The 27,194-nt window shown below is 33.1% G+C and overlaps 1 protein-coding gene across 1 annotated transcript; it reads right to left on the bottom strand.

The window, feature by feature from the left end:
* Window positions 1-768: 768 nt before the first annotated feature.
* On the bottom strand, window positions 769-25,527 carry LOC134270731 (uncharacterized). The gene is made up of 13 exons (XM_062752977.1): window positions 25,438-25,527; window positions 24,858-24,955; window positions 24,652-24,753; window positions 8,948-9,070; window positions 8,349-8,651; window positions 8,043-8,163; window positions 5,045-5,240; window positions 4,048-4,907; window positions 3,816-3,939; window positions 1,717-1,905; window positions 1,401-1,437; window positions 1,175-1,294; window positions 769-1,067 (listed from the first exon to the last, which is right to left on the bottom strand). The coding sequence occupies exons 5-13, from the start codon at window positions 8,575-8,577 to the stop codon at window positions 892-894; spliced, it is 2,052 nt and encodes a 683-aa protein (XP_062608961.1). The 5' UTR covers window positions 8,578-8,651; window positions 8,948-9,070; window positions 24,652-24,753; window positions 24,858-24,955; window positions 25,438-25,527; the 3' UTR covers window positions 769-891.
* Between the last annotated feature and the right edge of the window lie 1,667 nt (window positions 25,528-27,194).

The raw sequence follows: 27,194 nt of genomic DNA, 5'->3' as shown, positions 1-27,194 counted from the left end.
TGGTGCAGAAAACAATTAACGTTTATGACGTCATAGTACTACTGCGCAAAGATGCGTTGCCGCGCCATGCCAAGGCCCGATTGTTTAAAATAAATACAAATAAATATTAAATGCAAAGACTAACCCTAATCTTTTGGATATTGGTGCGAGACTAACACTTATCAGTCGAAAAATGTGTCACAACCATAAGCTAGGTATCTTGGATGGGTGCAGGACTAATCCAAATCAGTCCAATAGTGTGCGAGGACTAACCATAAAATCTCTTGGGTGAGTTCGAAGGAACACATTGGTGTTCAAGAACTAACCCAATCAGTGGAATATTGTTCAAGGACTAACTCTAATAGCTCTTGTGGATGAAAACAATAAACAAAATCAGTAAAATTGTAAGCGGGACAAATACTAAATCAATGGATTTTGAATGCAGGGCAACGTCATGACGTCGGACTATTGTGACGTCATAAACGTTGATTGTTCCTTCACACCATCGGACTTTGGCGTGTCAGACCATCGCATTTTAGCGTCGCGCGTCTCATAGGAAATGAGCCATCGGACTTTGGCGTGACCATCGGACTTTGGGGTCCGCAAAGACAGCGAGCCATCGGGGTTTGGCGCAGGCCATCGGGGTTTGGCGAGACCATCGGACTTTGGCGTCACCATCGCACTTTAGAGTCTTACATATTTAAGATTGCATCATGCAGAAGATCACTCAGCATATGCTTAGAATGTTAATGTAAAGGAAATTGAGCATGTTACATGTACATAGCAAAGGATATCCTTAAGAAAATGAAGTATATACTTTAGAAAATTTTTGGAATTTTATGCAAGTCCTGGTGTATGAAATAACTGAAAACATTTAAACAATTTCGGTTTTACTTTTTAACAAAATCCCTTTCACTTACTTGTCGTAAAGTTGAATTCTGAGACTTCACTTTTGATAGGGTTTCTCTCATCGTCACCATACAGCGTATACAACCGGAGAATATAGGTGCTTCCTGGGTCCAGGTTAACCATTGTGAACCAATTTGAGGCCTTGTGAACTGGAAACACCTTTTCATCACTGCTATGAGCTAAAATAAACATTTTGTTTTCGCCTTAATACTGTCAAATTTATCAAAACAAACAATCCATACCACTCATACCGAAATTTATGCCAGATAGTAATAAGAACAGAAACCTTTTCTATAGGTAAAATCGATGCCCTGTTGATTATAACAACTCGGTGCCTGGTTCCACATGATTTTCACCGAACTTGCACTTAATGTTTCTGCGACTCTTATATCTGTTGGCCCAAAATCTATGAAAAAATATTTATCAGTATAAAAAAGAAAACAAACGTTAAGATATATTGGAATCCTGATAAAATTGTCATAAAACATGATTTTCTTTTATTTTCTACTTACAATCATTGACACCTTTAAGTGACGTGAGATTGACTATCTGGAAAATATAAGGAATGGTTATTTCAAACGTTGCTACAACATTGTTATTCAAAGTGTTTATCTAACCACCAAAAAAAAAAAAATAAAAAAATCACGCATTGTTATTTCATCAGTTGTTACGAAATTGCACTTAAAAATTTGAAAACAAAGTTTACAATGCAGTATTTTAAGTTTCAAATTTAAAACTGGAATTTTCTATGTCATATTGTTTAAGCTTTAAAATTTACACAATAATTTAAATAATACAGTTGGTAACAAAGATAAAAATGAAAGTTACCTCTATTTGTTCAGTAGCGTAGAGCCCTGCTGAATTATAAAAATCCATCTCCATTCTAACTACCTCGGTAGAAACGTCACTCACGTTCATGGCATAGCAGTTCTCAAAGTCAAGGTCAATAGTCTTGCCGAATGACTCACCAGTCGGTAAATTTGTGTCACAAGGATGTTCGTTGCAGTAGATTGAGTCCTTTAAGAAACAGAATATGTTTGTGAAACTGATGCCCCAGCATGCAGTCCATTGAAAAAATTTAAGCTTCTCTGTTCGAAGTAATTCCCAAAATTAAGAAATAATAATTGTGGGTACACTAGGAAAACTAAGGAAACACTATTCTCAAAAAATGTAAAGCCCATTCAAAATCATGGTAGATGTTACAGGATATATTCAAAGTACGACATCCTCCAAAGTCGATATTTAGAGGCCAAGCCTGATAGTACTTCAATGTAGTTAAACATTCAAGGTATATACCTCTCATCTCATTAAAGAATTTGATGATTTATTAATGTTTCTTTGTAGATTTATTTATGTTTCTTCTCTGCTCCTATTTTGTATTGTTTTATGGACTTTGATATTGAATACTTTTCGTTATCTCTATATCCTTCTTTCTTCAAAGGAAAATAAAACTCTAAATTCAAAAGAAAAGTTTTTTATAGTTGGTACCCAAGTGATCATCAAAGTAATGCCTAGCATATCATGTATCATGTTATAGAAATCAAGACCAATATTAAAATGTCCAAAAAAATTAAACTTTACTTTAGAGAATGCATGGTCAAAGGAAATGCAGGGTCGTGCAAAAACATACAACTATTTCAAACAAAAGTATATCTGAATCAATTTCAACCAACGGCCAATCATTTTGAAAGGTATAATTTCAAGAATTCAACAAAAAATTAAAACAGTTCCCCAAAACACAAAATGAATTACAAAGAATTATGTCGTGCAATGTCCTTGAAAATTATAACCTTTGGCCTTGAATTGTCCTAAAAATAATAAAGAATTTTAAATCAGAAGATGAGGGTCAAAGCAAACGTTTGGGTTTGAAGAAGGTGGTGTTCGTGCCATCCTCTGCCATTCAGTCCAGAACACACTGTGAGGTATGATTTGTGTCTCAGTTTGCTGAAACCATGCATTTTCCACATACATTTTTAAAGTAAAATTTCTTGTGTAATAAATCCAGATATATTTCATAATGAACTCATTCTTTCGAGTCTTCCGGCCAGATCAATAACTTCCTATAATTTGTGCTAAGAACGGCCTTTGTTTATAGTAATTAATCATAATGTTTTATTCTACTAGTCCCTTTTTTCTTTAGAATTTGATTTTTAAGTATTGACGCAATCCATTTTTAAAGTCTTAAAGAAAAAAGGGCTAGGTCAACGATTCCCTTTTCATTTGTGCTAAGGTCAGCCTTTGATTATAATAATTAACCAAAATCGTTTATTCTGTTATCTCTCTTTGTTAAATTACTTATTTTAGTCAATATCTGTTTTATTGTCCTACTAGCATGATACTGTCATGTGCTTTGATGCATTTGCTAATTATTTTAAGATGTTTCTAGTTCGTTGGCATTTTTTTTTTGTTTTTAAAATATGAAATATAACCTAACACATTAAGTAATTCAATTTATGTTCATTTCTAATATTTGCTATCAATAAAATTATGTCTTTTCAGTATAAATGGGTATGAAATTTTAATGAGTTTCTCTTTACATATCAACAAAGTAAGGGGGTACATGTAATTGGTTGCGTGTTTTCTGAAACACCCTTTATTACAATTATTCCATTACCCGTTCAAAGATATTGTCAAAGCTGAATTTGGCAAAACTCTACCAAAGTAAATCAAACGTAAGGCTTATGTAAAAATAAAAAAAAAATCATTGTACAAGAAAAAAAATAAAAATTAAGTCTTTAATTTTTTTTGGGAGGGGGGGGGGGGGTTAAAGAATAGCAGTAGGTGCAAAGAATTTACATTTCTTTAAAAGATATAACAGAACATTCTCTAGATCCCCACTCCCAAATATGACGTTAAATTGCTGAAATTATATATATGTATTATGATGCTGTCTAAGACTTTTCAATCGATGAATCAAAAAATCTTACTCTTTTTGGATTTTCATATTCATATTCTTTATTATTTATTATCTTTCCTGTACTTTTTGCAATGAATCGGTATTTGATGGTCTTAACTCCACTATGAGGATCAGTGGCTCCAACAACGTGTATTCTGAAAAAAAAATTCTTGAGAAAACCATATTTACAAATTGATAATTAAAAACATCTTAAAAACATTATTTTTTTATGATTTCAAAAGGTATCCTTTCTTAAATCTTGCCTGCTTCTATAATCCATTTTATCTGTCCCCACATTTCTTTTCAATTCTAGTGATTGCACTAAAGGTTTGGAAGAATCGTAATGTAGAACCAGACGCTCTTCGTTTGCGTTACCAAGTACATCATACGCTTTAACCCAAACGCTTAATGATCTGCCATCTTCTAAAGCTGAATCTAAAGCGATAGTTTGTTCCGTTTCATTGAATTTAAGATTTTGATCCCGATAAGAAGGTGCCACTTGTTGGTCTTTTCCATTGTAGTAAGCCACGTCGTATCTAACAATTCCTCGTTCATTCGGTATAGCGTTTATTGTCCTCTCACCATTGTAGTCGTCATATTCCGGTGGGATTTTTTTGTAGCCATTACGAGAACCCCCGTCATAAAGAGAATCAGGAAAATGCTTGACACGATTCAAAAACTTTTCATTTTCATGCAAAGAATTTAAAAAGTGTCCTTTCCAAGTGATCTTTGCTGTCAAAGGATTTTGAGTTTGCCATTCAAAGGATGCATTCGGATTTCCAGAGGACGCATACAGTCTCTTGGAGCTGTCTGTCGTCACAGTTGAAACTGGATCATAAATAACAATACGCCTAACATACACCGAGTTATTGGCTTTGTCATTCACTTCCAAAATCCAAGAATAAACGCCTGGTTTGTCTGGTCTATAGGAAAATGTATGGACTCCTGAAGTGGTCTCGTTGAATTCAGTAATGTTTAGAGGTACAGGATTATCAACTGTATCTGTGTACGGCTCTTTGAGGGCTCCTGTTCCATCTGGTTCCAGTTTGAAAACCTCTAGAGCGTATCGAGCAACCTTTGATAAATCGTCCCTCCATCCATTCCAAGTAAACCGGATAGCGGTCTGTAGTGAAAAATATTGTGAATTGTTTGCAGATTTCAAATCCCCAGAAGCTTTACAGTAATTTCATGCATAGCTTTCCACAACTTTCTTAATTTTACATTACATGTATATATTTTTTTTTATATTTTTAGATTTACCTTTGTGATTTCATTAGTAACCTTGAGCATGTCTGATGATGTACAATCATTCTTCTCAGTACAGTGATAGGGATAATCTCTGTCAAATTTTACATCTATCATTTTTCTCACTTCATTGCCAATGAAATATTGTTTTTCTCCACTAATTGCTAGACGTCGATATCCTCCATTTTTTGCCCTATAGGTGACGGCAAATCTGGAAATAAAAATATGAAATGGATCCGGAACTTCCATTAACTCTTTTGTTTGCTTGCTTTGAATATTTGTTTAGAATTTTTAAAACAAAGTCATTACATGTTCTATATAAAACAAACAGCCATTTCTTTTTTTATTTTGGTTATTTTAGAATGATACACATATTTTCTAAGGCTTCTTTGATCTAGCGATCAGCGAAATTGTTTGGAAGAAATTTAGGACAATAACGTCAAATTACGTAACAAGTCCCTTAGTAACATCTTGCCATGATTCTTTGTAAGCCAGGAATCTGGTCTCAGCTTACGTTAAGTGAAAAACAATTCGGATTGAAATCCTTAGACTTCAAAAGAGGGACTTAAGGATGACGTTTACTCAGGTTTCAGAAATCAGAGAGGAAATTTTATAAAGTATAATATATTAAATCAAAAATTGTTCTAAATGGATAAAATAACTAAGTTTTATCTCAATATCAATTTAAAAATTTAATATGTAAGTACTTGAAGAAAATATACAGGAACAAAACTCAATGTATGGCTATGCAGAGGAAATTCGGACTAAATTTTTGATTTTTTTCATTTTTGTCAAAATTTTTATTTCTTGCGATATTAATCACAAAGTAAAGGTTACATGTATTTTAAGACATCTTTTTGCAAATTTTATATGTGTTTCAGCTCATAAAATATTTCAAATAAATGAATGCTATGAAATAAAGAAATTCAAAAACATGTACAAAAACCACTGCAGTCAACATATCTCGATAATATGATCATTGACCCCATATAATATTAATACCATGAGAATGAGGGTAACAAAAGTAACATGAGGCTTTAAATAATTTAGAGTTCTTATCAGTCAGATTTTTGCAATATTTGATTAAAAATAGGGAAAAAATATAAATATGACAGAGGAAATTCGGACTGTAATAATTATCACGTTTATGGCCCAAACTCTACTTATTTCTTTATATGGAGCAACTCTGTTCCATTGCTATAATATTTCATTATTTAAATAGTTTTGTTGCTTGTAATATTTTGGGAGTGAAGAAAAAAATGGTCATAGTGTGAAAAATTGAGGTATTTCCCGAGAAATACTCAGGGGCCCCTAGCATGAAAACGAGGTCATTGACCTACTTATTTGAAATTGAAATTTAACACAAGAATCATAGGTGTACAACATGCAATAGGTGGTTTTTTGTTCTTATCAGTGGAATTTTTAGTCATCTGAGTAAAGGTATACCTTAAGAACTTAAAAGCATTTCAATGAAATTCTGCCCGCGTCTTTGATAGCTCTTCGCATCGAAAACACTTAGATTTCAAAGACGGATTTCATAGCCAAAAAAGCATTATCAAGAAATTCTGGTCTCGGCTTTTATTTTACGTTAGTGAAATCCATAGATTTATAGACAGGCTTCAGAATCCAAAGAGGATATCTTTAAAAAAATCCAAAGTATCGTAGGATAATGGCGCATTTAGGTTAATATCGAAGTAACCATAAATGTCTTAAATCACGATTTTTATCACTTCAGAATTTCATACGTGTTGCATAATAATCAAATTAGCCTGAAATAGCAGACAAAACAACAACTAATTCTAGTATTGTTGTTTTGGCGGAAGGGTATTCATTTCTGCTACAACTTCTTATATTTGAGCCAGACAAATTTCCCTACTAAATTACATGTATGTACATTGCAATAGTCTGGTTTTGTTTTTTACACTATTGGAGTCATAATTCATGATCCCACTTAATAGGTCAGATTATTGTGTCGCCTGCGGAGCAAAGCGACGCTAAGGGTCGCTTTACCCGGCGTCTATTTATCTGTCCGTCCGTCCGTTTGTCTATCTGTCTATAGCTTTACGTCTGTCACATCTTGTTTCTGAAGAACTCTTTAAGAGATATGGACTTGATATTTTGCACATTTATTGCTTGGCACTATGGCTTTGTAATTGTCGTTAATACCAACCTCGTGACCCTTGACCTGGTCCTTTGACCTACTTTACTGAAATGTTAAAACTGCCAATATCCGATATAATTTTGACATTTAATCGGTGATTATATGCTATGTAGCATTTTTACTGATTGGAATAAAAATTATGAAAAATACCATCATTTAAATTCACCCGGTCTTGACCTTTGACATACTTCACAAAGAATACCCCAGGAAATTTAATTTAACTTAATACTATTGAATTTTGAGTGGCGAGTTTAAGTTTACGAGCTCATAATACTGTTCTTTGCAACTGTGTGATATTCAGTAATACATAAACTGATATTTAAATATTAACAAAGCACAGCGTGATAGGGCTCCCACAACAGATCGTGTATAAAGACAATTTGGTGTAAAAACTTTGAAACACGTACTTTAAATATATGTAAAATGGTTTATAATGATTTTAACTTAATTATTCATTTGAGGGTTGGGAACCATATTTAGTTTGGTTTCTAACTCTATTGTGGTCTTATACTAGGTGTTGATGTTTTTTTTCATACTCTATTGTGGTCTTATGCTATGTGTGGATGGTTTTTTTTTTAGCATTTCGACTATATGAAATATCATGCTAGATTTTTTTGCATGAAATACTAACATATGCTAGTAGAATATAAATAGCTGACCTCTCTTAAATTTAGTTACATCTTTAAAGAAACTAAAAAAAGGCGACACATGCGTTCCTTGGAACACTCTAGTTTTGCTTTTAAGCACAATTTGTACAGTCTACAAATGCTATAAATCTCTTCTACATCCAAATAACTAACGATGAAGGAAATACACGTGATAACGGCATTTCAGTGAGATGGATTTACTTACGTATCACCAGATTCGATGCTTAAATCAAATGGAGCAATACGTGTTTTACATTGAAACAGCTTGTCATAGAATGGCTTATCTCTATTAACCCCATCACACACCAGCTCTCTTTTGTCTTTTTCTAAAAAAAAGAAAATTAAAATAATCATGAAAAAGATTTGTGACCAGACAACATATAATAGTACTTTCAGACGAGGACGAATTATTAAAGTTAAGTTTATATTTAATTTATTTAATTATCAGTCATATATCGCAGATTGTAATCTTCTCCAGCACAAATATTAATTAAGAAATACGTTTTTTTACCCCGACCATTAAGAGCCGTATGGATAAAAATAATGTCTGCTTCTACGATTCCAAGTTCATGTTGAATTATATAACTAGGTCTCGTAGGCAGGTTCAGAATTTCAAAGTTTGAAATGGATTGAAAAGTAAAATTCATGATGTTCAGTTTTTCACGATTAGTCCAGAAAATCTCCTTATTGCCATCACTCATAGCTGAATCAATCGTCATGTTGAAGATAAGCATTTTCATCGTCTGGCTGTAATAACCAAAGTCTATTGTACTTTGTTCGATTGATGGTCTGTAAGCGTCTGGGCTGTTGGGAACTGTTAAAGTAAGACATGGTAATTTTAAAATATTTTTGGGATAGCTTGGATATTTACGTCTTATGTCAAAAATTGAGATGGCATATTCACATCAAATAGGAAATAATAAGCTTTGTAAAATATATTCGACTTTCCCCTGCGAAAGCTTGTTCTGGTGTGACATATTGACTGTGTGGCCTGAAACTAATGTAAGAATCTTACCGGGTTCAGGAGATCCAAAATAATGATAGGAGTGCAATTTGAAGTCAAGGAAAAACCAAAATTAAGAAAAAAATAAAGTTCTTTAATATACGTACAATTTAAACAGTCTCCCTTGCCTACAGATGTCTCCGGGTGGAAGTTGTTGGTACAGTGGCATGTGTTAGAAGCTCCGTTGCAGTATCCGGGGTAACAAGGTTTTTTATGAGAGCATGTGCCAACTACCAAGAAAAAAAAACTATACAAGCTTCAGCACTAACATTTTTTTTATACATGCGTGCTACAAAGGCAATTTTGGAACATTAATGTTTGGTAAAATTACTTTGCCAAATTCAATATTTCATACAGGTATTTACTAAATTAATTTTTAGCTTATCAGACCTAACGGCTCCTTTGAGCATTTCTGAACACCCATTGTCCGGCCTCTTTTTGTGTTTAGCTGTTTACTGACAGCTTTTCTGTCTGTCAGTCTGTATTTCAGTAAAGTAGTTACATTTTTGACTTGTTCTCAAAAACCACAACGGTACAAAATATCCAGGGGTAAGGAAACTCTGAATTATTCAAATGAAGGATCAAGTCCCATTCCAAAGAGATTTTATTATAAAAAAGACGAGTCATGAAAAAATTTCTCAAGAATCATTTAGCCAGAGGAGGTGAAAGGCATTTGAAAGCTTCCTGTGTACTTCAGATTATAAATTGTTCAAACTAAGTTTTCAAACGAATATAGCAGAGTGTGACCTCAACAGGTGGTCAAATTTGTACACAGAAATAAGGAAAAAAATCTTAAATCTTTTCCTCAAGAACAGATGGGTCGAATGAGAGGTCACTTGATTACATTTAAGGTTCCTGATATGAGTTCAAACTAAATTGTTCTATATATATGGTCCCAGGTAAATGACAATATGGCATTGAAGTTTAACTTAAGACTTAATTTTATAAAAATAAATTTTGGAAGCCCTAAGAACCACGTGCACGTGCACAATCACATTATTCAAATACATCCATTCTCTAGCTAGGTGGATTCATTTGTTTTTAAAATACTGAATCTTGAATTAGATAAAAATAATCATGCATAAAGGAAAACATATGGAGATACCAAACAGTATTCAAGATCAATAAAAGATCAAATATGAAACAAATGTGTCAGACTCTGTGGTATCATTTATCTGAAGCAATTCTTTTTTTAACTTCTGGATTATTGAATGCAGAAGGATAGATGGTTTTCATTTTGTCTCTCAATCTTTTAATACGCGATTTTAACATGAATCTGATACATTTATTCCATTCTGAGAAAGTGTCAACGTCTTAGTAATTAAAAAGTTTGGAAGCAATAGTCGATGTATATTTGTAGGAAATACAAGGTGTAGTCTTCAACTTGAAATATGATGGAATACAAGACTGGACCCTATTGTGATTTAGAATATTAGTTATGTTAACCGCGTCAATTCTTTTATTGGCATATTGAAGTTTAAGGAAAGACGGATTGTTTTAGCTGCATTTTCTTCAGTAAAACGTGCGGTTTTAAAAAGCCTATGATTTGCAATATCCATAATCACAGATCCAAGCCTATTTCTGGTGTCGAGAAATCAAAAAATGGGCTTTCCTTTACCTTTTCAAGAGGACTGTTTAAAAGTTTCAAAGGGACAGAGTAAAGTTTGACGCGAATATGAAGGAGACTCACTCTTGAATAACATAAGGTAGTAATGAATCAAAACGGATAATGTGTATTAAAGGTTTATTGTAAGACCGATATCCATGACTACGCGTATTTCCCCGTGTATGATTAAAAAGTCACATTTACATTGTTACACTGTGGACTGGAAAGATTTCTAATACTATTGACGATGTCATTACATTCACAGGGAAAGGCTGTCGCTAGTTTTCTAATCCAAAATTTTCGCTGTCTACGGAAAGATGTACTCAGTGATGGACAGTTTGTGTTATGATAAATCTTTTCGAGAATTCTAACTTTCATTGAAAAAATAGAATAATCGGGTAAATGTTTGTATGAAAGCTGCTGAACCCCGTGATTTATTCGAAATGGATGACCTGATATTCTTTCAGTGATCCCTTGGTTTCACTAACACAAACAATTCCACACAGATGACATTCTTTTCTGTAGACAACGTTAGAAAATTTGTAATTCTGATTTTCCCACGTTTTGGTATAGAAGCTCTGTCAAGTAATATTACATGTACTGGTGAAAGAAGTGTTAGTTATCAAAATGTCAAAGAATTTACAGTTTTTCACAGACTATTTTGAAGACAGAAGATGGAAGACTTACGATAGAAAGGAAATTTCAAATATATCTGCAATAGAAACCTTACATTCTTTCAACTGTTTGCATGAGCTATGAGTTTAATACCAAAACTGGAGATCTGAAGACTGCAGATATGTATGGCAAGCCCTTTTACTATTTATACGTAAAATAATTTTTTCTTTCAATATGAGAGATATCTCTCTAGCATAGAGAGATATCTCTTTAACTTATGGAGATATCTCTTTAGCTTATAGAGATATCTCTATGACTTATAGAGATATCTTTATACTTTATAGAGATATCTCTTTCATTAAAAGAGATATCTCTTTAAACAAGAAAGATATCTCTTTTCGAAAGAGAGATAGAGAGATATCTTTATAAGCTTGAGAGATATCTCTTTAAGCGAGAGAGATATCTCTAAAAGTTAGAGAGATATCTCTTTAACAAGTTTAAAAGAGATATCTCTCTTAATTAGAGAGATATCTCTTTAGATTTTCAAAAAGAGATATCTTTCTAAGCTAAACAGATATCTCTTTTCCAACAACCCTTAAAATAAAATAATTGATTCTCCCGTTGAAAACGAAAGCGAAACAGGAAGTAATGTAACAATATGTGAAGTCGTTCGTTTTCTGATTATTGAAAAAAAAAGGAACAAGTGGATTGATTGATACAGGTAAACAACGTTTAATTGCTTTATTGTTTTAAGCGGAAATAGCAGGTTTTCAAACCAAAAAGTTCCCCCAAAGATTGGTTCCATATTATATTTATTTCATTTATTTAGCTCACGGGACAGCTGAGGTCGGAATGCAAAGTCAATAAAAACAAATAGGAAATACATGTACCCATATTCATCGATCAAGGGAATACAGGGTTGATTACTACGTCGATTAAACATAACCCTGATAGAATTAATGTTCTTTATTAATTTATTAATAATCAAAAAATGAAAACGTCCGACATTACTTCTTTCATTTACACAGGGATGTATATATTCACTTTCAATATTAACTGTAGGACGTTAAACAACATATTACTTTTACGATCAATATGTTAACTGTAAAGCCTTATGACCCCCTTCCCAAATACTCTTACAATTATGAGAAAGACTTTTTATTTTTCTGAAAATAGGCATTAGAAATATGATTGGAATTTTCTTATTTGTCACAGCTAGAACAATCTAACGGTGTCTCCCAACACTGAACAGACCCGCACTGGATCCATAGGACATTCATCATTCAACGTTAGAACATTTTATCTACATTTGTCATTATATTTTACAGGGATCCAGGAGATACTGAAAAAGGGACAATGCTACAACTGAATGTGCCATCCATGTACCAGTATAGATCTGTTAATGAGGCATATCCAATAATTCTTTTACTCATGAAGAGTATGGCAACTTCCAAAAAGTTAATGATGGCACTCATTTTAAATCAGGTACAGGATAAATTTATTGGCTGCACTTTTCTTTACTTCAATATTTCAAACTTACTAGTTCAGTATCAAGTCCACAAAAGCTCGAACACCATGGTAAATCAATGGACAATAATGCTAGTTAAATTTTTCATATGCTTTCTTATTAAAATATCAATTTGAAATTTGATCGGTAAAAAACATTTATTAACAAGTACAATTCTCCTACTGTGTGCCTGTCATTAAATCCCAACGATTGAAAATGCACGTTGAGAGATTCTCAATAAAAATTGCTAACTGTGCAGACTGTTTGCACATTTTTTCAATGAACGGCATTTTCTTAACATTGAATCCTTCAGTATAACAAGACAAATATTGCATGCTTATTCTAATACACTATAAATAAACTTAAGAACAAATTTAAGGAAGTTTAATTTGTATATTTGGTAGTTACATGCGTAATTAGTTGTATATATAAAGTACGTACACAAGCATTTTATAACACTGATAATATTCAAGAAAGTATTCACTTAATTTCTTGTAGATGCTCACTTCTAGGATGTTTTCCAGGTTCTTGTGAAAAGTGTTTTATATGGCACCATTCAGTTACAAATACTTTGCCGGTGGAACTGTGACATCAATTAACTGCTCATGCCACTGCTAACTGGCAGAGAATTTCCTTTGGGACAAGCAAACTGTTTCAAACATTTTACACCTGCAAGTTAGTATGCAGCACAGTTAAGGTTACAAGTAGGAGGCGGAGCTTAATTTGTACGGGAAAACTTGACTATGACATCATACGTAATATACGGCATACAACATTTCTATAAAATAACACAAAATGAGTTTATCTGCTAATTTAACCAGTGAGAAATAATCAAACTACATAAAAATTTACTACAGCGTGTTGTTTTGTCAATAGTTAATTTCCACATAACAAGTTATAAACAAGTCACTGATCGCAATACACTTGTCAATATGACGTCATTTCTTACATCGTGACGTAGTTTGTATGCAGTGAGAGACAGATCAAGTAATATTTTCTCAACAAAATATGTATTCTCTAATTAAATAAAATATTATTTACAGATATTCTATGGGCCAATAACTTGAATTTAATGTCTCCTTCACTACTTTATTAATATATTTTCTGTACATTACGTATTAAATTGACACTGCTGTATAGTTGTATGCAAGTACATCGGAGGGTAATGTGGGGGTCTTAATAAATCGATCTAGTGCAAGGGCATACTCTATGGATCAAAGTAAGCTTTTACATTTCAATTATAAAACTATTAAGGTATCTGAAAAGTGCTGCGATCCTGATGAAATCTTAAAAACAATTTAATTATATCAATATTTCATGTCGCTGACCAGCGAAAAATATAGCATCCGGTCATACAAGTATAATTTTCACAATGAAAGTGCAGAATTTAGACAGGATCGCAGCACTTTTTAGAAACTACAATGCGTGTTGAAAATATTTATATACTAAACTTGGAAATTTAACTTCGTTATGCCCTTGCACTAGTGGTATTTATATGGAACATCAATACTTCAAGTCAATGTGCTAAAATCACGTGACTACAGCATTACGTGACTAGTCTAAATATAAAATATAATCGTCCTCGATATGCAGTTATTAATCATAATTACAATTATCCGATATAAATAATGTACTAAAAATAATCGCCATCCCGATTACGAATACATTTTTAAATACAAAATTTAGTCGATATTTCCATTGCGCACCTTAACTGTACTGCGTACTTATGAAATTTTGTTTGAAGGAAGCTAAAGGCTAATGAGTACTGAAAATAAAAGCCAGATGAAGTACAAAAGTGTTGAAACAAGTTATTGAGAATTTTTAATTCTTTGCAGGTACTGATGAGTGTACTGGAAATTTTTACAGGATCTTGTCCGCCATCATAGGTACAACTGGTCACTGTGCTTTCTTGGTTGTATAAGCACGCATATTTTTAAATTGGTGACATATGTAGCTCCAAATGATGCTTGCCTGTTAAAGTGTTTTTCTTCGATTTATAAGTAAACCTGGATTGATCTCTGATGCAGTATTATAGAGCCATGTCCATTTTTTAAATTCCGTCTTCCCACTGTCATAAAGTACTGAAATAAAAATGATTTTGATTTTAAAAATATTTTTTGGTTTTTTTATGTAACATAAAATTCTAAAGAAATATAAATATTAAAACTACGGTACTTCAAAACAAGATGTGTTTGAAAAACACTATGCACAAGGCGGCAACAAATTCAAAAGTTTTTTTTAGCATGTAGGTCACAGTCAAGGTCACAAGTTCATTGGCCTTGGTGTAATTTGAAAGAGCTTAATTAGTGGAGTATGCATATCAAATATGAAGTCTCTATCTTTAATGGTTCAAAAGTTATAGCTAAAGTTTTTTAAAAAAGCTATTTTTAGCATATAGTTCACAGTCAAGGTCACGGTCACAAGGTCATTGACCTTGGTGTCTTTTGAAAGAATTTAATTAGTGGAATAGGCATATTAAATATGAAGTCTGTACCTCTCACGGTTCAAAAGTTATGGTGGAGGTTAAAGTTAACAACAGACAAAGAGACATAGAGACAGGATAAAAACAATATATGCCTTGGATCTATCTATACGGGCACAAAAAAGTGGGAAACTTTACTAGATGAGACAATTTAAAAAAAAGAATGGAAACTTTATTTTGTAAATGCATTATTAGGCACAAAAGAGAAAAAATAATTTATTTTCAATATCGATTACTGATGAATTATATTGCTACCAACTCCTTTCTTCATAAAGTCAAGCAGATGAAGCTGTCAGAAAAAAGTGTATGTACATTCTGTAATATTGAAAGAGAGACAGTAACTTATTTTATGATTGTGTATATTAATGTGATTGAATTTTGGAATCAATTTGTACAATGGTTTAGTGTCATTGAAAAAGATTACAAAATATCCAAAAAACTGTTTTACTTGGTAAAGAAGGAAGTTGTTTAGAAAATTTCCTTTTCTAGTTGCAAAAAATTTTATTTACTATTCAAGATCACAAGATAGTAAGCCATTATTTATTGATGCAGTAAAGTTATATAAGTATTACAGAAACACAGAAAATTGTTGTGAAAAAGTTTTTCAATGTAAGGACAAAATACTCAGTAAATCAGTCCTGTATGATAATGTGTACAACAAGTGATGAAAAATTAAATTGTATTTTTTTGTTAATTTATATCTACATATTTTGGTACATCTGTTTTGTTTTTTGGATAAATTATATTTTTAACTGTCATATGTTTACATATATGTACATTATTATGCCCTCCTTCGAAGAAAGGAGGGCATATTGCTTTGCTGTTGTCTGTCGGTCTGTCTGTCGGTCCATTTAGTTTCCGTTCATTTTCTTCACAACCATTGCACATACTGAAATGAAAGTGGTATACAGATATCTCTGACAGATGAATATCTAGGTCAAGTTCTGTTTTGGGTATTATCTCGCCATTTTTGACAGAGTTATGCCCCTTGGTCTAAGAAAATTCCAATTACTTGCAGTTTCCGTTCATTTCCTTTGCAGAGGTTGCACATAGTGAAATGCAATTTAGTATACAGATTTATCAGATGAATATCTAGGTCAAGTTTTGTTTTGGGCATGACCGCACCATTTTAGACAGAGTTATGCCCTTTTGGACTTAGAAAAAATCCAATGTGGGGGGAGGGATGGCATAAGTGTTTTACAAACATCTCTTGTTATTTTTAAGTTTAGAAAGTGCACTGTGTGAGTATGTGCAATTGTGGTGGTGAGTGACTGAAAATTGTTTTGTATGTGTTTGTATATATGGATATGGAAAAAGCTTCAAAATAAAGCATTTAAAAAAAAAGTTTTGGAAAGTATGGCAATCATATATACCAGTACTCAGAAATGCTAAATAAAAGGCTTCATAAAAGAAAAAAAAATTAAAACTACCAATCAAATAAGTATTAAAAGTAAACCTTTTAAGATGAATATTTTGCTTTGTCAGATTCTTTGCTTATAGGGACACTTACCTTTAATAATGTCATGACAGGTGAGGCACATGGCTGGTCTTCATGCTGGATCAGCTCTTAATCAAAACCATCCAGTATTGTCCTAAGATTGCCAGACGTACAGACAAAAACCTGTAATTTAGCAAGTTTTTGTAACATGTCATTTGAATTATTACATAGGCCATAGTTGTATGTGCAACTGATAACTAGAAAACTGACCAGTCAGCAAGGGCCCCGCCATGGGGTAGAATTAAAAGGGTGCAGCTTACGGAATGATTCAAAATGTACGAAGAATAAGCAACAGCAACTGTATTCTTAAAATTTCAAGATAATTCCTGAACATTCAAAAACCTGAAAATAATATCCTTGTACTTACATTAGGCAGTAAAGAATGACTTAACATTGAATGTATATTTAAACAATTATGAAGCTTGTGTTATATAAAATCCAGCCTTCAATGAATGCAAATATCATGAAGGCTTGACCTTAACTTCAAACAAACAGCAGTTGCAGACAAAGGTTTTCATTAATCTTAAAGACAGATAAAGAAAAGCCTACTAAATTTTCTGCAGCAGGCTAGATAATTAATCCCAAGGGATTAATTGTACCTCTCTCATCATTTTCTTTTAAAGTTACAATAAGAACTTTTTCAGTATTAATGATAGAATGGGGTTTTTATACAACTACCTTAAAAATTTATAATATTCTTTAATTAACATAAGTAACAAGAGTAAATCAAAAAATCTTTTTTAATCTATTTCTTGTTTTTAGAATTCAATGAAATCATAACTATTAAACAAAAATAAATTATGAAAATTTATATTCAAATCCACATTTCAGAGTGTTCATAGCATTCCAAATTGACTTAACTTCAAAACAAACTTCATTTGCAGACAGAGGTGGTAATTCATCTCAATGTGACAGATAAAGATAATGCTCTGGATTTTCTTCAGGAGGAAAGCTAATTAATCCCAAGGGACTCATATAGCAGCATTCAGTTTACAATGGGAAAATCTTCAGCAGTTATCTCTCTTTGCCAATGCATTCTTATATAAAGTTAAGGAATGTACCCCACCACCCCAGCTCCAAACCAGGGGACATAGAGAACCAAACTTAGCATCAAAATATGTATTTCTGCCTACTGAACTACCATACCAAATTTGAACTTGATTGGGCAACCATAAAAAAAGTTGCCCATTCATTCTTATGCATAGTTAAGGAATCTACCCCACCACCCCAGCTCCAAACCAGAAGACATAGAGAACCAAACTTAGCATCAAAATATGTATTTTTGCCTACTGAACTACCATACCAAATTTGAACTTGATTGGGCAACCATAAAAAAAGTTATTAGAAAAAAACAGAAAATTTGTGGACGGAAGAGTGACAGACGGACAGACAGACGGATGGACAGACAGACAGATGGACAGACAGAGTGATTACTATAGGGCACCCGCAAATCCTTGCGGGGCCCTAATAATGTAGGACTAAGGTGCCTGACAAATAATGAGCTATAAATCTTACAAATATCCATTTATTTGATACAAATCCTAACTCTCTTCATTAAATTTTATCAATGATTTTACAAGAAAATCAGAATAAAAATTGTCCTTTTTATACACAAAAAAATAATTTGATTTAAAATTTTTTATTCACAAATATTTGTTGCATTTTCATATTTAGGGTACCCTTCCAAGGCCAACAATAAAAAAATGATTTGTTTGATGTACTCTGACCAACCTGTTAAAATGGCCCCTACCCATTAGCAATCATTTTTGGGGGGCACCTAGAAATTTTTAATTATTAACAGAATTCTGAGTCTGTGGTTTTAAATATGACAGTTATCAATTTATTCAATACTGTAAGGCATAAAAAAAAACTAGAAATATGTCCACAGGACAGGAATGCCCACCGAGGGTATATTAGTAATGCAACATGAAAATTTGCAGGCCTTAAGTGCTCAAAGCACGAAGAGGACTAGGTAAGTAAAGTAACATGAAAATTCGTATGAAATTTGATTAGAATATCATGAAAAGTGATGCAGTTGAATTGCTTACATCAGTATGTATCAGCATATGAAGTTTGACACTAATTTCAGAGATGTGAGGTCAAGGTCAAATGAAACTGAAAGGTTAAGGTCATGTTGATGCAGTTAAATTGCTTACATCAGAATGTATCACCATATGAAGTTTGACACTAATATAGGAAAACTGAGGTCAAGGTCAAGGTCAAAAAAATCTTTGATTCAGTTAAAAAGCTCTCATCATAATGTATCAACATGTGAAGTTTAATAACACCATCTTGAATGGTATGTTTAAAACTGAGATAAACACTAATTTAAGAAAAGTGAGGTCAAGGACAAAAAATGTTGATGCAGTTGCATAGCTCTTATCAATATCTATCAGCATACAAAGTTTGATGAAATATCCTGTATAGTTTCTTTGAAACTGAGCTTTGAACTGAGCTTAACTGAGCTAAAAGCAAAAGTGTGATGGAAGGACAGAAAGACGGAAGACAGACATGACAAACACTATATGCCCAGGCCATATTCATGGCGGAGCATAAAAAAACTACCGGTACCTACCGACCTTGATAAAAGTGGGTAGGAGTACATCAAACAAATATATTTTTAAAGATGGCCAATGTTGACTAGTATATTAGTCATTTTGATACGCCATGTCTTACAAAAAATAAATTTTATATTTGTCTTAGAACTTATTTTGTTGCATCAATTTCATACCTGTATTTGATTTGCATTGTTTTGGATGCTGATAATCCAAAGTCAGTTTAGTCTTAGGTGCTGCTGACTTTGGATCTCTTAGGAACTGCATCTTATATCTGTGTTACTGGACACAGTGGTTCTCTTGTACCTCTGCTATAAAATAAGTTTTAGTGTATACAGTTGTGTAATATCAATGAATAAATTGCACAGACAGATTGATTGATTGTATATTGTTTAACGTCCCTCTCAAGAATTTTTCACTCATATGGAAACACCGGTGGAGAGCTGCAAATTATGTCCTATACTCGGCACTCAAGGCCAATTGACTGATTAGGCCACAATTAAAATATTGTTGGTTTGGCGTTGCCAACCCAGCCTTAATACGTTTGGGTCGGTAGCTAGGAGAAATATTTTTTTTTTCAATTTCAGAAATATTTTTTTTTTTAAATTTCAGAAATATTGTTACTTGTTATTTTCCGGGCGTCATGGGTTTCTGATTGTTAACAACAACTGCAGTCCGAATTTATTTCCAGTTGTTATTTATTTTCATACCCTATTAGTTTTAAAGCTTTAATATACATGGCATAAAAAAATGCAGTTTTTGAATTGGCATAAAGCTATTTTCTTATGCACAAATCCAAGCATGTCCTTTCATCTACATTGTACCTTGAAATTTCTAATTTAAAACTGGTATAACTGATTCATCAGTATATTTTCGCCATAACACACATTACCACGGAGAGTCATGCCATCAACTTCTGTTACGCAGAGTTTACCGCGTTCGACAGCCATGCTTGGATTTGTGATACGCATATTCAACATCAAATAGACGCTTTCACATGAAAACTGTTTGATCAATCAAGCGTTTACATAATTCTTTCCTATTTTTTATAATACTCAAACGTACAGACACCTAAATCCGAATATATAGAAGAAAAAAAAATACCATCTGTATCAACTGAAAAAAATTCTGCGGACCGCAGGGGTCCGCAGCGATTTACCTGAGTCGGCCGGCAACGCCAAACAAAGCTAATTTTATTTTTGGCCGTAAGCAGGGAGGGATCTTTTTTTTGTGCCAACACCTGACCTACTGCGACAAGGGGCCACGGTTTATACTGTATTATCCCAAGGACAGGTCTCCACATCCCACAGTGGGATTCAAACGACGTAAGGATCAACTCTTTACTTTGCGACTCTAGAGCAGACGCTCTAACCACTGTGCCATGCGGGCAAATTTGAACAGATAGAAAAATTAACCAAAATCCCTAAACTATGTTCTATAAACAGGGAACACACTCTGTAAAATGAGAAATATGGTCATGTTATTGTAGTGATCTGAATTTTATTTTATGCAGAGAGATGGCAAAATATATGAACATCTTATTCTTGTGAAATAGATTTAAATTGCTACAAACATTTAATGCACAAAAAGTTAATTCACGGAGACAAGATAGGTTAAACTTTACTGAAAAAAGTATATTAAAAAAATTACCCACGCAAAAGTGATGCAGCGTCAATATCATAAATATGACGGTTAGTACCCATCGGACAATGACAAAACTCCTCCTCTATAATCAGCTGATAATAACATCTCGGATTCAAGAGAAATCTGTTAACAAATCAAGGCAAAAGATGATTACGAAACTATTTCATTCGTTTTAGAATAAAACACTTCATTTCCCCGGGTAACACGAATCACCGGAATGCCCCGTAATCACCGAAATGCCCTTACAAATCACCGAAATGCCCAACAAAATCACCGAAATGCCCATATATGTGTTTTTACATGATGTTTTCCATAAAAAATAATGCTTAATTTTTTCATTAAAGCATAACTGATCGCAAAATTAATTATTTTCAGGTTTTGTGCTCGAAGAGTTCAAAGGGCGATAACTCGTATTTGGTGATAATCTTCTAGGAAGCTAGGGAAGTGAGATCTATGTATCTAAGAAAATAATAATGATATTTCTCAGAAAAATTATGAAAATGATTGTGACCGTTATCATTTCATGACCTTTAATTAAGAATTTAATGTTAAAATAGGTTAGTATAGGTTTCTGGTCTTAATTTTAATAGTGAAGTGCACATACTATTATTTCAGTTACCTATACCTATATATACCCCCTCAAAATAAACAAGAAACGGATGACACTCTCTGACTTGTTTACCTGTACTTCGATCGAAATTTTCCTGGTGGACGCTCGCACCCAAGTTTTTATGACATGAAATTCATCCATCGTAAGTCGGAAAATCCCTCCGCTTTGTAAAACTATTTAATTTTCCCCCGAAAGCTTTGTGTTAACCAGAAACATGCTGAACTCAATACAAAGCACCATGTGCGAAGAACCCGGAAGTGAAAATTATCGTAAAATCTCGCGAGTCACGTGAAGAGACTAACAGACTCTGGACCGAATTTTCTCAGCTTTTGAAATAATGAATAAAAAGCTTATCTCCGGTAAAGGGAGAAATCATTTCAAATGGAATTTAAATAAAAATAATGAAGAGAGATATCTCTTTGCAATGGAGAGATATCTCTTTTTGCATAAGAGATATCTCTTGTAGGCACTTTTGGAAGATATCTCTTTTACTTTGAGAGATATCTCTTGAGATAAACTTAGAGAGAGATATCTCTTTTACTTTAAGAGATATCTCTTTAACTTGGAAAGATATCTTTCTAGGTGAAAGATATATCTCTCTAAGTGAAAAAGATATCTCTCAAGGTAAAAGAGATATCTCTCTAGGTGAAAGAGATATCTCTTTAACGTTCAGAGATATCTCTTTTCAAGAAAGAGATATCTCTCAAGGAGAAAGAGATATCTGTTCAAGCGGAAGAGATATCTCTCTTTTAAAGAGAGATATCTCTCTAAGTATAAGAGATATCTCTCTAACTTTAAGAGATATCTCTTTCTTATAGAGATATCTCTAAAAAATAAGAGATATCTCTTTAAGTTGAGAGATATCTCTATTTTTAAAGAGATATCTCTCAAAAATGAGAGATATCTCTGTAGTTTTAAGATAAAATTTATTTTCCGAATAAATAGTAAAAGGGCTTGCCATAGATATGATATATGTTTAGTACCCTTTGAGGATTACAGTACCAGGATAAACTCCTTGAGTTTGTGTCCCTTATAGACTCAAAGGAGTGACACCTTTTAATACTTGGCAACGCGCCTGCCAGTATCATTTAGCTATCTGTTTACTCATGAAAGAACGGGTACCAATTGCAAAGGACAAGTATCATTGGGGTTAGTCTGTGCACCAGCAGAGATACATGTTCGTGGTTAAAATAAAGCATATGGAGTAACAAACAGTACTCAAGATCAAAAGTCCATAAAACAATACAATACAAAACAAAATAGGAGCATAGCAAACACGGACCTCCAAGACATCATTTGTGGGATCAGGTACCATGGAGGAGTAAGCATCCCTTGCCGACCTGTCAAACCGGCCATGTGGGATAAGAATTTTCCTTCTCATTACTTCCGAAACCACATAAAAATCCTTACAAACAAAGATACAAAGCGCTTTATATATAAAACATTTTCAATCAAGACTCTTTTCTCCTTACTAATAAACAATAGTTTAGGAGAAACTTCAAGAGTACTGTGAAACAGTAACAGTATATTCAAGAAGTGGTGTAAATCAGATGTGGATACTTAAGAATTCAAAGAAACTTTTGGACATTTTTAAAGATTTTATTAACACCAATAGCTTGAAAAATTATAAACTTACGACTTTTCAACTTTATATAAAACCATTCCCCATGATGAATCAAAGTTCAGGGTTTTTTTTTTTCAATATAAGTGACAGCTGTTTTTACAATAAAAACGGAACTCGTCAATTTATTTACTTTTTTATTGGTCATTTGCAAAATTAAAAAAAAAACATTCTGATTGTACACAGAAGTACACACGAGTACTCTGAAGTTTATATCAAAAAGATGCTTGAGTTTCTGAGTGACAATATCTTTGTTGGTTTTTAGAGACCAGATCTTCAAACAATCTATTGGAATGTCCATGGGTACCATTTGCAACCTGTTATTAGCAGAGCTATTTTTGTTTTCATATGAAGCAAAATTTGTGCGAAATTTGATGCGTGATAAGAAGAAAACACCTGTTGTGGCTTTCAACTCGACATTTTGACGTATTGTCAATTAACAATTGTAATTTCCATTCTTATGTCGATACCATATATCCTAGTTTGAGATATAAGATATCACAGACCTTGACAGCCAAGCTCTATGATAAACGTGATCATTTTAACTTTTCAATCGTCAACTTCCCTTACTTATGCAGCATTATACCTTCATCACTTGCAAACGGAGTTTATATATCTCATTTGATTTGATACTCTATAGCATGCTCTACGTATTAACAATTTCTAAAACGAGGTAGATTATTGACAAACAAGTGAATGAAACAAGCTTGAAAATATCAGCAGTCTCATTTAAAGTCATCATTTCGTTAGTTCTATGGTCGATACAATGCCTTTGTCAGCAAATACAATTTATCATTGATTCAAATGCTGACGGACGTTTTGCATACTAATTGTTAGTCCATGTTTCTTGAGGTTTAAGTTGATTTTAATGCTGGGACTTTTAGAATTACAGTGGGTAACAATTCATCATCATTGGAGCGTTAAAAATTATGTTGAAATCTGGAGAAAGCAAAGTCATTGTGGAAAACTTTCTGACCGATGAGCCTCTTTTTTTTTAACCAATTTTATTGTAATTTGCAGGTATTTGATTTATGAAGCTATAATTTAAACAATTAATAAAGTTTTGTAGTAAGTGTTTTTCTTTCTTAGCTAATGTTATGATGACTTCAAACAGCAAAAATTACTACCCTGAATTTCATCCCAAAAGTAGACGTTAATTAAAAAAAATCACTTTTGTCACCTCATAAACCGTATTCATCCTTGGAAGGATTGATTGATTGTATGTTGTTAAACGTCCCTCTCGACAATTTTTCACTCATATGGAGACGCCACCACTTTCTGGTGGAGAGCTATAACTTTTGTCCTATTCTCGGCACTCAGGGTCACGGAGGGATCTTCTTCGTGCCAGCATTTAATGCGACACGGGGCCTCGGGTTATACGATCTCATCCGAAGAACCGGTATTCACGTCCTACAGTGGGATTCAAACCCGTGACGTATGAATAAAATTCTTACTTCGCAAGTCTAGAGCAGACTCTCAAACCATCGCACCACGCGGGCGACGAAGGAAAAGAGTGTCCAATATATTTTATTAACATAGTCTTGAAAGGTATACACAAATTCAAACCAAAGTATCGACCTTTTAAATACGAAAGAATGAGCAATTTTACTTCAAATCATTCATGATGTATGGTATTCAGCTTGGTATAAAATATTGAGCACGGTTTTACACACCTGTAAGACAATATTGTCCGATATATGCTGGTTTACATCGACAGACGCCAGGCTGAATGCATGTTCCTCTGTTCTCTCCCCCACAGTCATACGGACAGATAGCTTTTAAAGTGAAAGAAATGAAGATAAATGTTTGCAACCTAAACGTTATACAACAAACAAGGTAGAATTTGTTGATTTGATATATGAAATCGGGAAATACGTGCCTTTATTACAGTTCTGGTCTCCATTATGTCTCCAACCAGAGCAACAGAAGTATTCCGTTTCATAGTATTCCTCAGTTATCCAGCCCCAGGCGCAGCAGCTGTTTTAAAAGATTTTTCTTGAAAGAGTTACGAAACATCGATAAATAGCTATCCTTAAACCAGATAAAGGTATGATTACAAATCAATCGTATAACTTAGATTTTATGGGTGGAAAGCTGGTCAATTTGAAAAATTGGAACACAAGTGAAGAAAAATTCTTGAACAAAAGTTTTAAAAGCTTTTCAATTGTGAAAATCAACCTTATGTTTTCACTCCCCATACAATCTAAATATCACGTGATTGTTCTCAAAGGATTTCTACGCCGATATTCATGCGTTTTTGAGGGCGCAGAGAATCAATTTTAGCACAAGACATTAGATAAGTGGTAAGAAAGCTTGTAATGTGAATATCTAATAAACGGGCATAGTCAACAATATTTATGAGTGAAAAAATATTACATGTAATTACGGACCATATAACTTGATACACACATACACTACTCGCCCTTTCCCTCACAAATACACACACATAATGAACTTACCCCTGCCAGGTTCTGTATCTGCATCTCCAGACCCTGCGACATTTCAATCTGGATCGGGAACATACTTTGATTCTGTAATGATAAAATAAAAAAAAATGTTTAAAAAAAAACAACAGCAAAGAACTAAACAAATAAAATATTTACTCACAGTGTGAATTTGGGTTAATATCCTTATGTATGAAAGATTCTGTACGATATGAAATCTAGGTAAAGCATTTAAATATCAATTTTTAATTAAATTAGAAGGATAATTTTTTATCCTGTCTAAGGATTTTTTTTTACTTTATTTCTTTTGAAATATTTAAATTGCAAAACACAGTCACGCATTGGACGATCACGTTGCCCTCGGGGAATATGATATTTCATGGGCGAAGAAATCTTCATGTCTCCCTCACTATCATGCAATAAATGTATATAATATCAAAAAAATAATGAATTTAGTTACTTAATCATTAAAAGTGAATGCGATGATGTTTTTGGAGGAATACAATGTTGTCAATTTATAGTGCTTTATTAGATTTCCGTTTATAACTAATTATTCGCGATCGTAATTCAAGTTTGTAAGTAGACCAAAAGGTTTAGAAAGTCGTGGAAAGTGGTGCCTGCATATTTTCCCTATCAAGTCTAGGAGAGTACCCCGTAGGGGATTGAGGAAGAAGATTGGATAATAGAAATTCGGCGCATTTAGCAAATTGACAACCTCATTAACAAGTTTTTATAAGAATCTTTCTGTCATTAAAAATGACTACTGCAAATATATGAGATACGGTGTCGCATAATATTTGGTCCGCCTCGTTTAAAGGTCCGGCCGGACCAAATTCGATAACATATTTGGTCCGCCTTTTATAAGAAATGGTCCGGCCCGTATAAGGAATGGTCCGCCTACGTTTTATGGTCCGGGTGGTGAAAAAACAAATTAATTTTGACTTAAACATATGAAATTAAAGCGATTTTGTTTAAACTATATAATGAAAGAATGGTTTACCCTGTTGTGTTTTATGTTTTGTACAACATATCTCTAGGACAAGAATCTACTCCTCGTTCAGTTTGCTTTAAGCATTGCTGTTTATCTGATACCATGATTAAAAATAAAATAATGGCACAATTATTGTGCAAGTGTTTGTTTTTCTCTAGAATATGCCTTGTGTAAATTAGTTCGATTAAAGGTCCTTGTGTAAATTAGTTCGATTAAAGGTGTGAAATCTGTCAGTGTGTATAGCTAATAAAACAATGGGGGTGTGACGTATTTGTTTACCTGACAGGTACCTGCAGGTAGAGCCTGCGGCAGATGGCGCTGTAATTGAATGGTTTGAGAACTTAATGGTCATGACTTACCTTGACATATCAATAAGTTTGGATTTTTTTTTTATTCATAAATAATGTCAAGGAAATATTCATGCGTACACTTCAAACCTGTGACATTTATAATAATCATAATTATATATTGCCTTTTTTGAATCAAAGCTAATTAAATGTGGCGTATCTGAGCTAAAAAATAAGAATGCGAAATGAATTAATGATCGTAGATATATATGAGATTTGAAATAAAATTTCAATTCGATCATGAACTTAAACATCCCCTTGTTTCTATAGTTAAATTGACTTTTAACTGTGTCTGATATTTAAATACCGAGTCGATAAAAATCCTTCATTGTTTTTAATCTCTGATGCCTATAAAACGCGATTGATTATCATTAAGATGTATAATTTTCATTATCCTCTCATTATTATTTATTATATTATTTATTTCATTATGC

This window comes from Saccostrea cucullata, unplaced genomic scaffold, assembly GCF_032062105.1.
Source record: "Saccostrea cucullata isolate Sc308-1 unplaced genomic scaffold, CSIRO_AGI_Scuc_v1 ctg8714, whole genome shotgun sequence".
In the NCBI taxonomy this organism is placed as follows: Eukaryota; Metazoa; Mollusca; class Bivalvia; order Ostreida; family Ostreidae; genus Saccostrea; species Saccostrea cuccullata.
The sequence above is the reverse complement of the archived record's forward strand: the minus strand, read 5'-3'. Positions and strand labels throughout refer to the sequence as shown.

What these genes read in the sequence shown, in the direction of transcription:
- LOC134270731 (XM_062752977.1), bottom strand. Translation starts at nt 8,577, where the DNA reads ATGAAAATGCTTATCTTCAACATGACGATTGATTCAGCTATGAGTGAT. An exon ending in TTACTAATGAAATCACAAAG is followed by an intron (nt 4,908 to 5,044) that starts GTAAATCTAAAA and finishes TTTTCACTACAG; the next exon opens with ACCGCTATCCGGTTTACTTG. An exon ending in CGATTTTACCTATAGAAAAG is followed by an intron (nt 1,068 to 1,174) that starts GTTTCTGTTCTT and finishes TGTTTATTTTAG; the next exon opens with CTCATAGCAGTGATGAAAAG.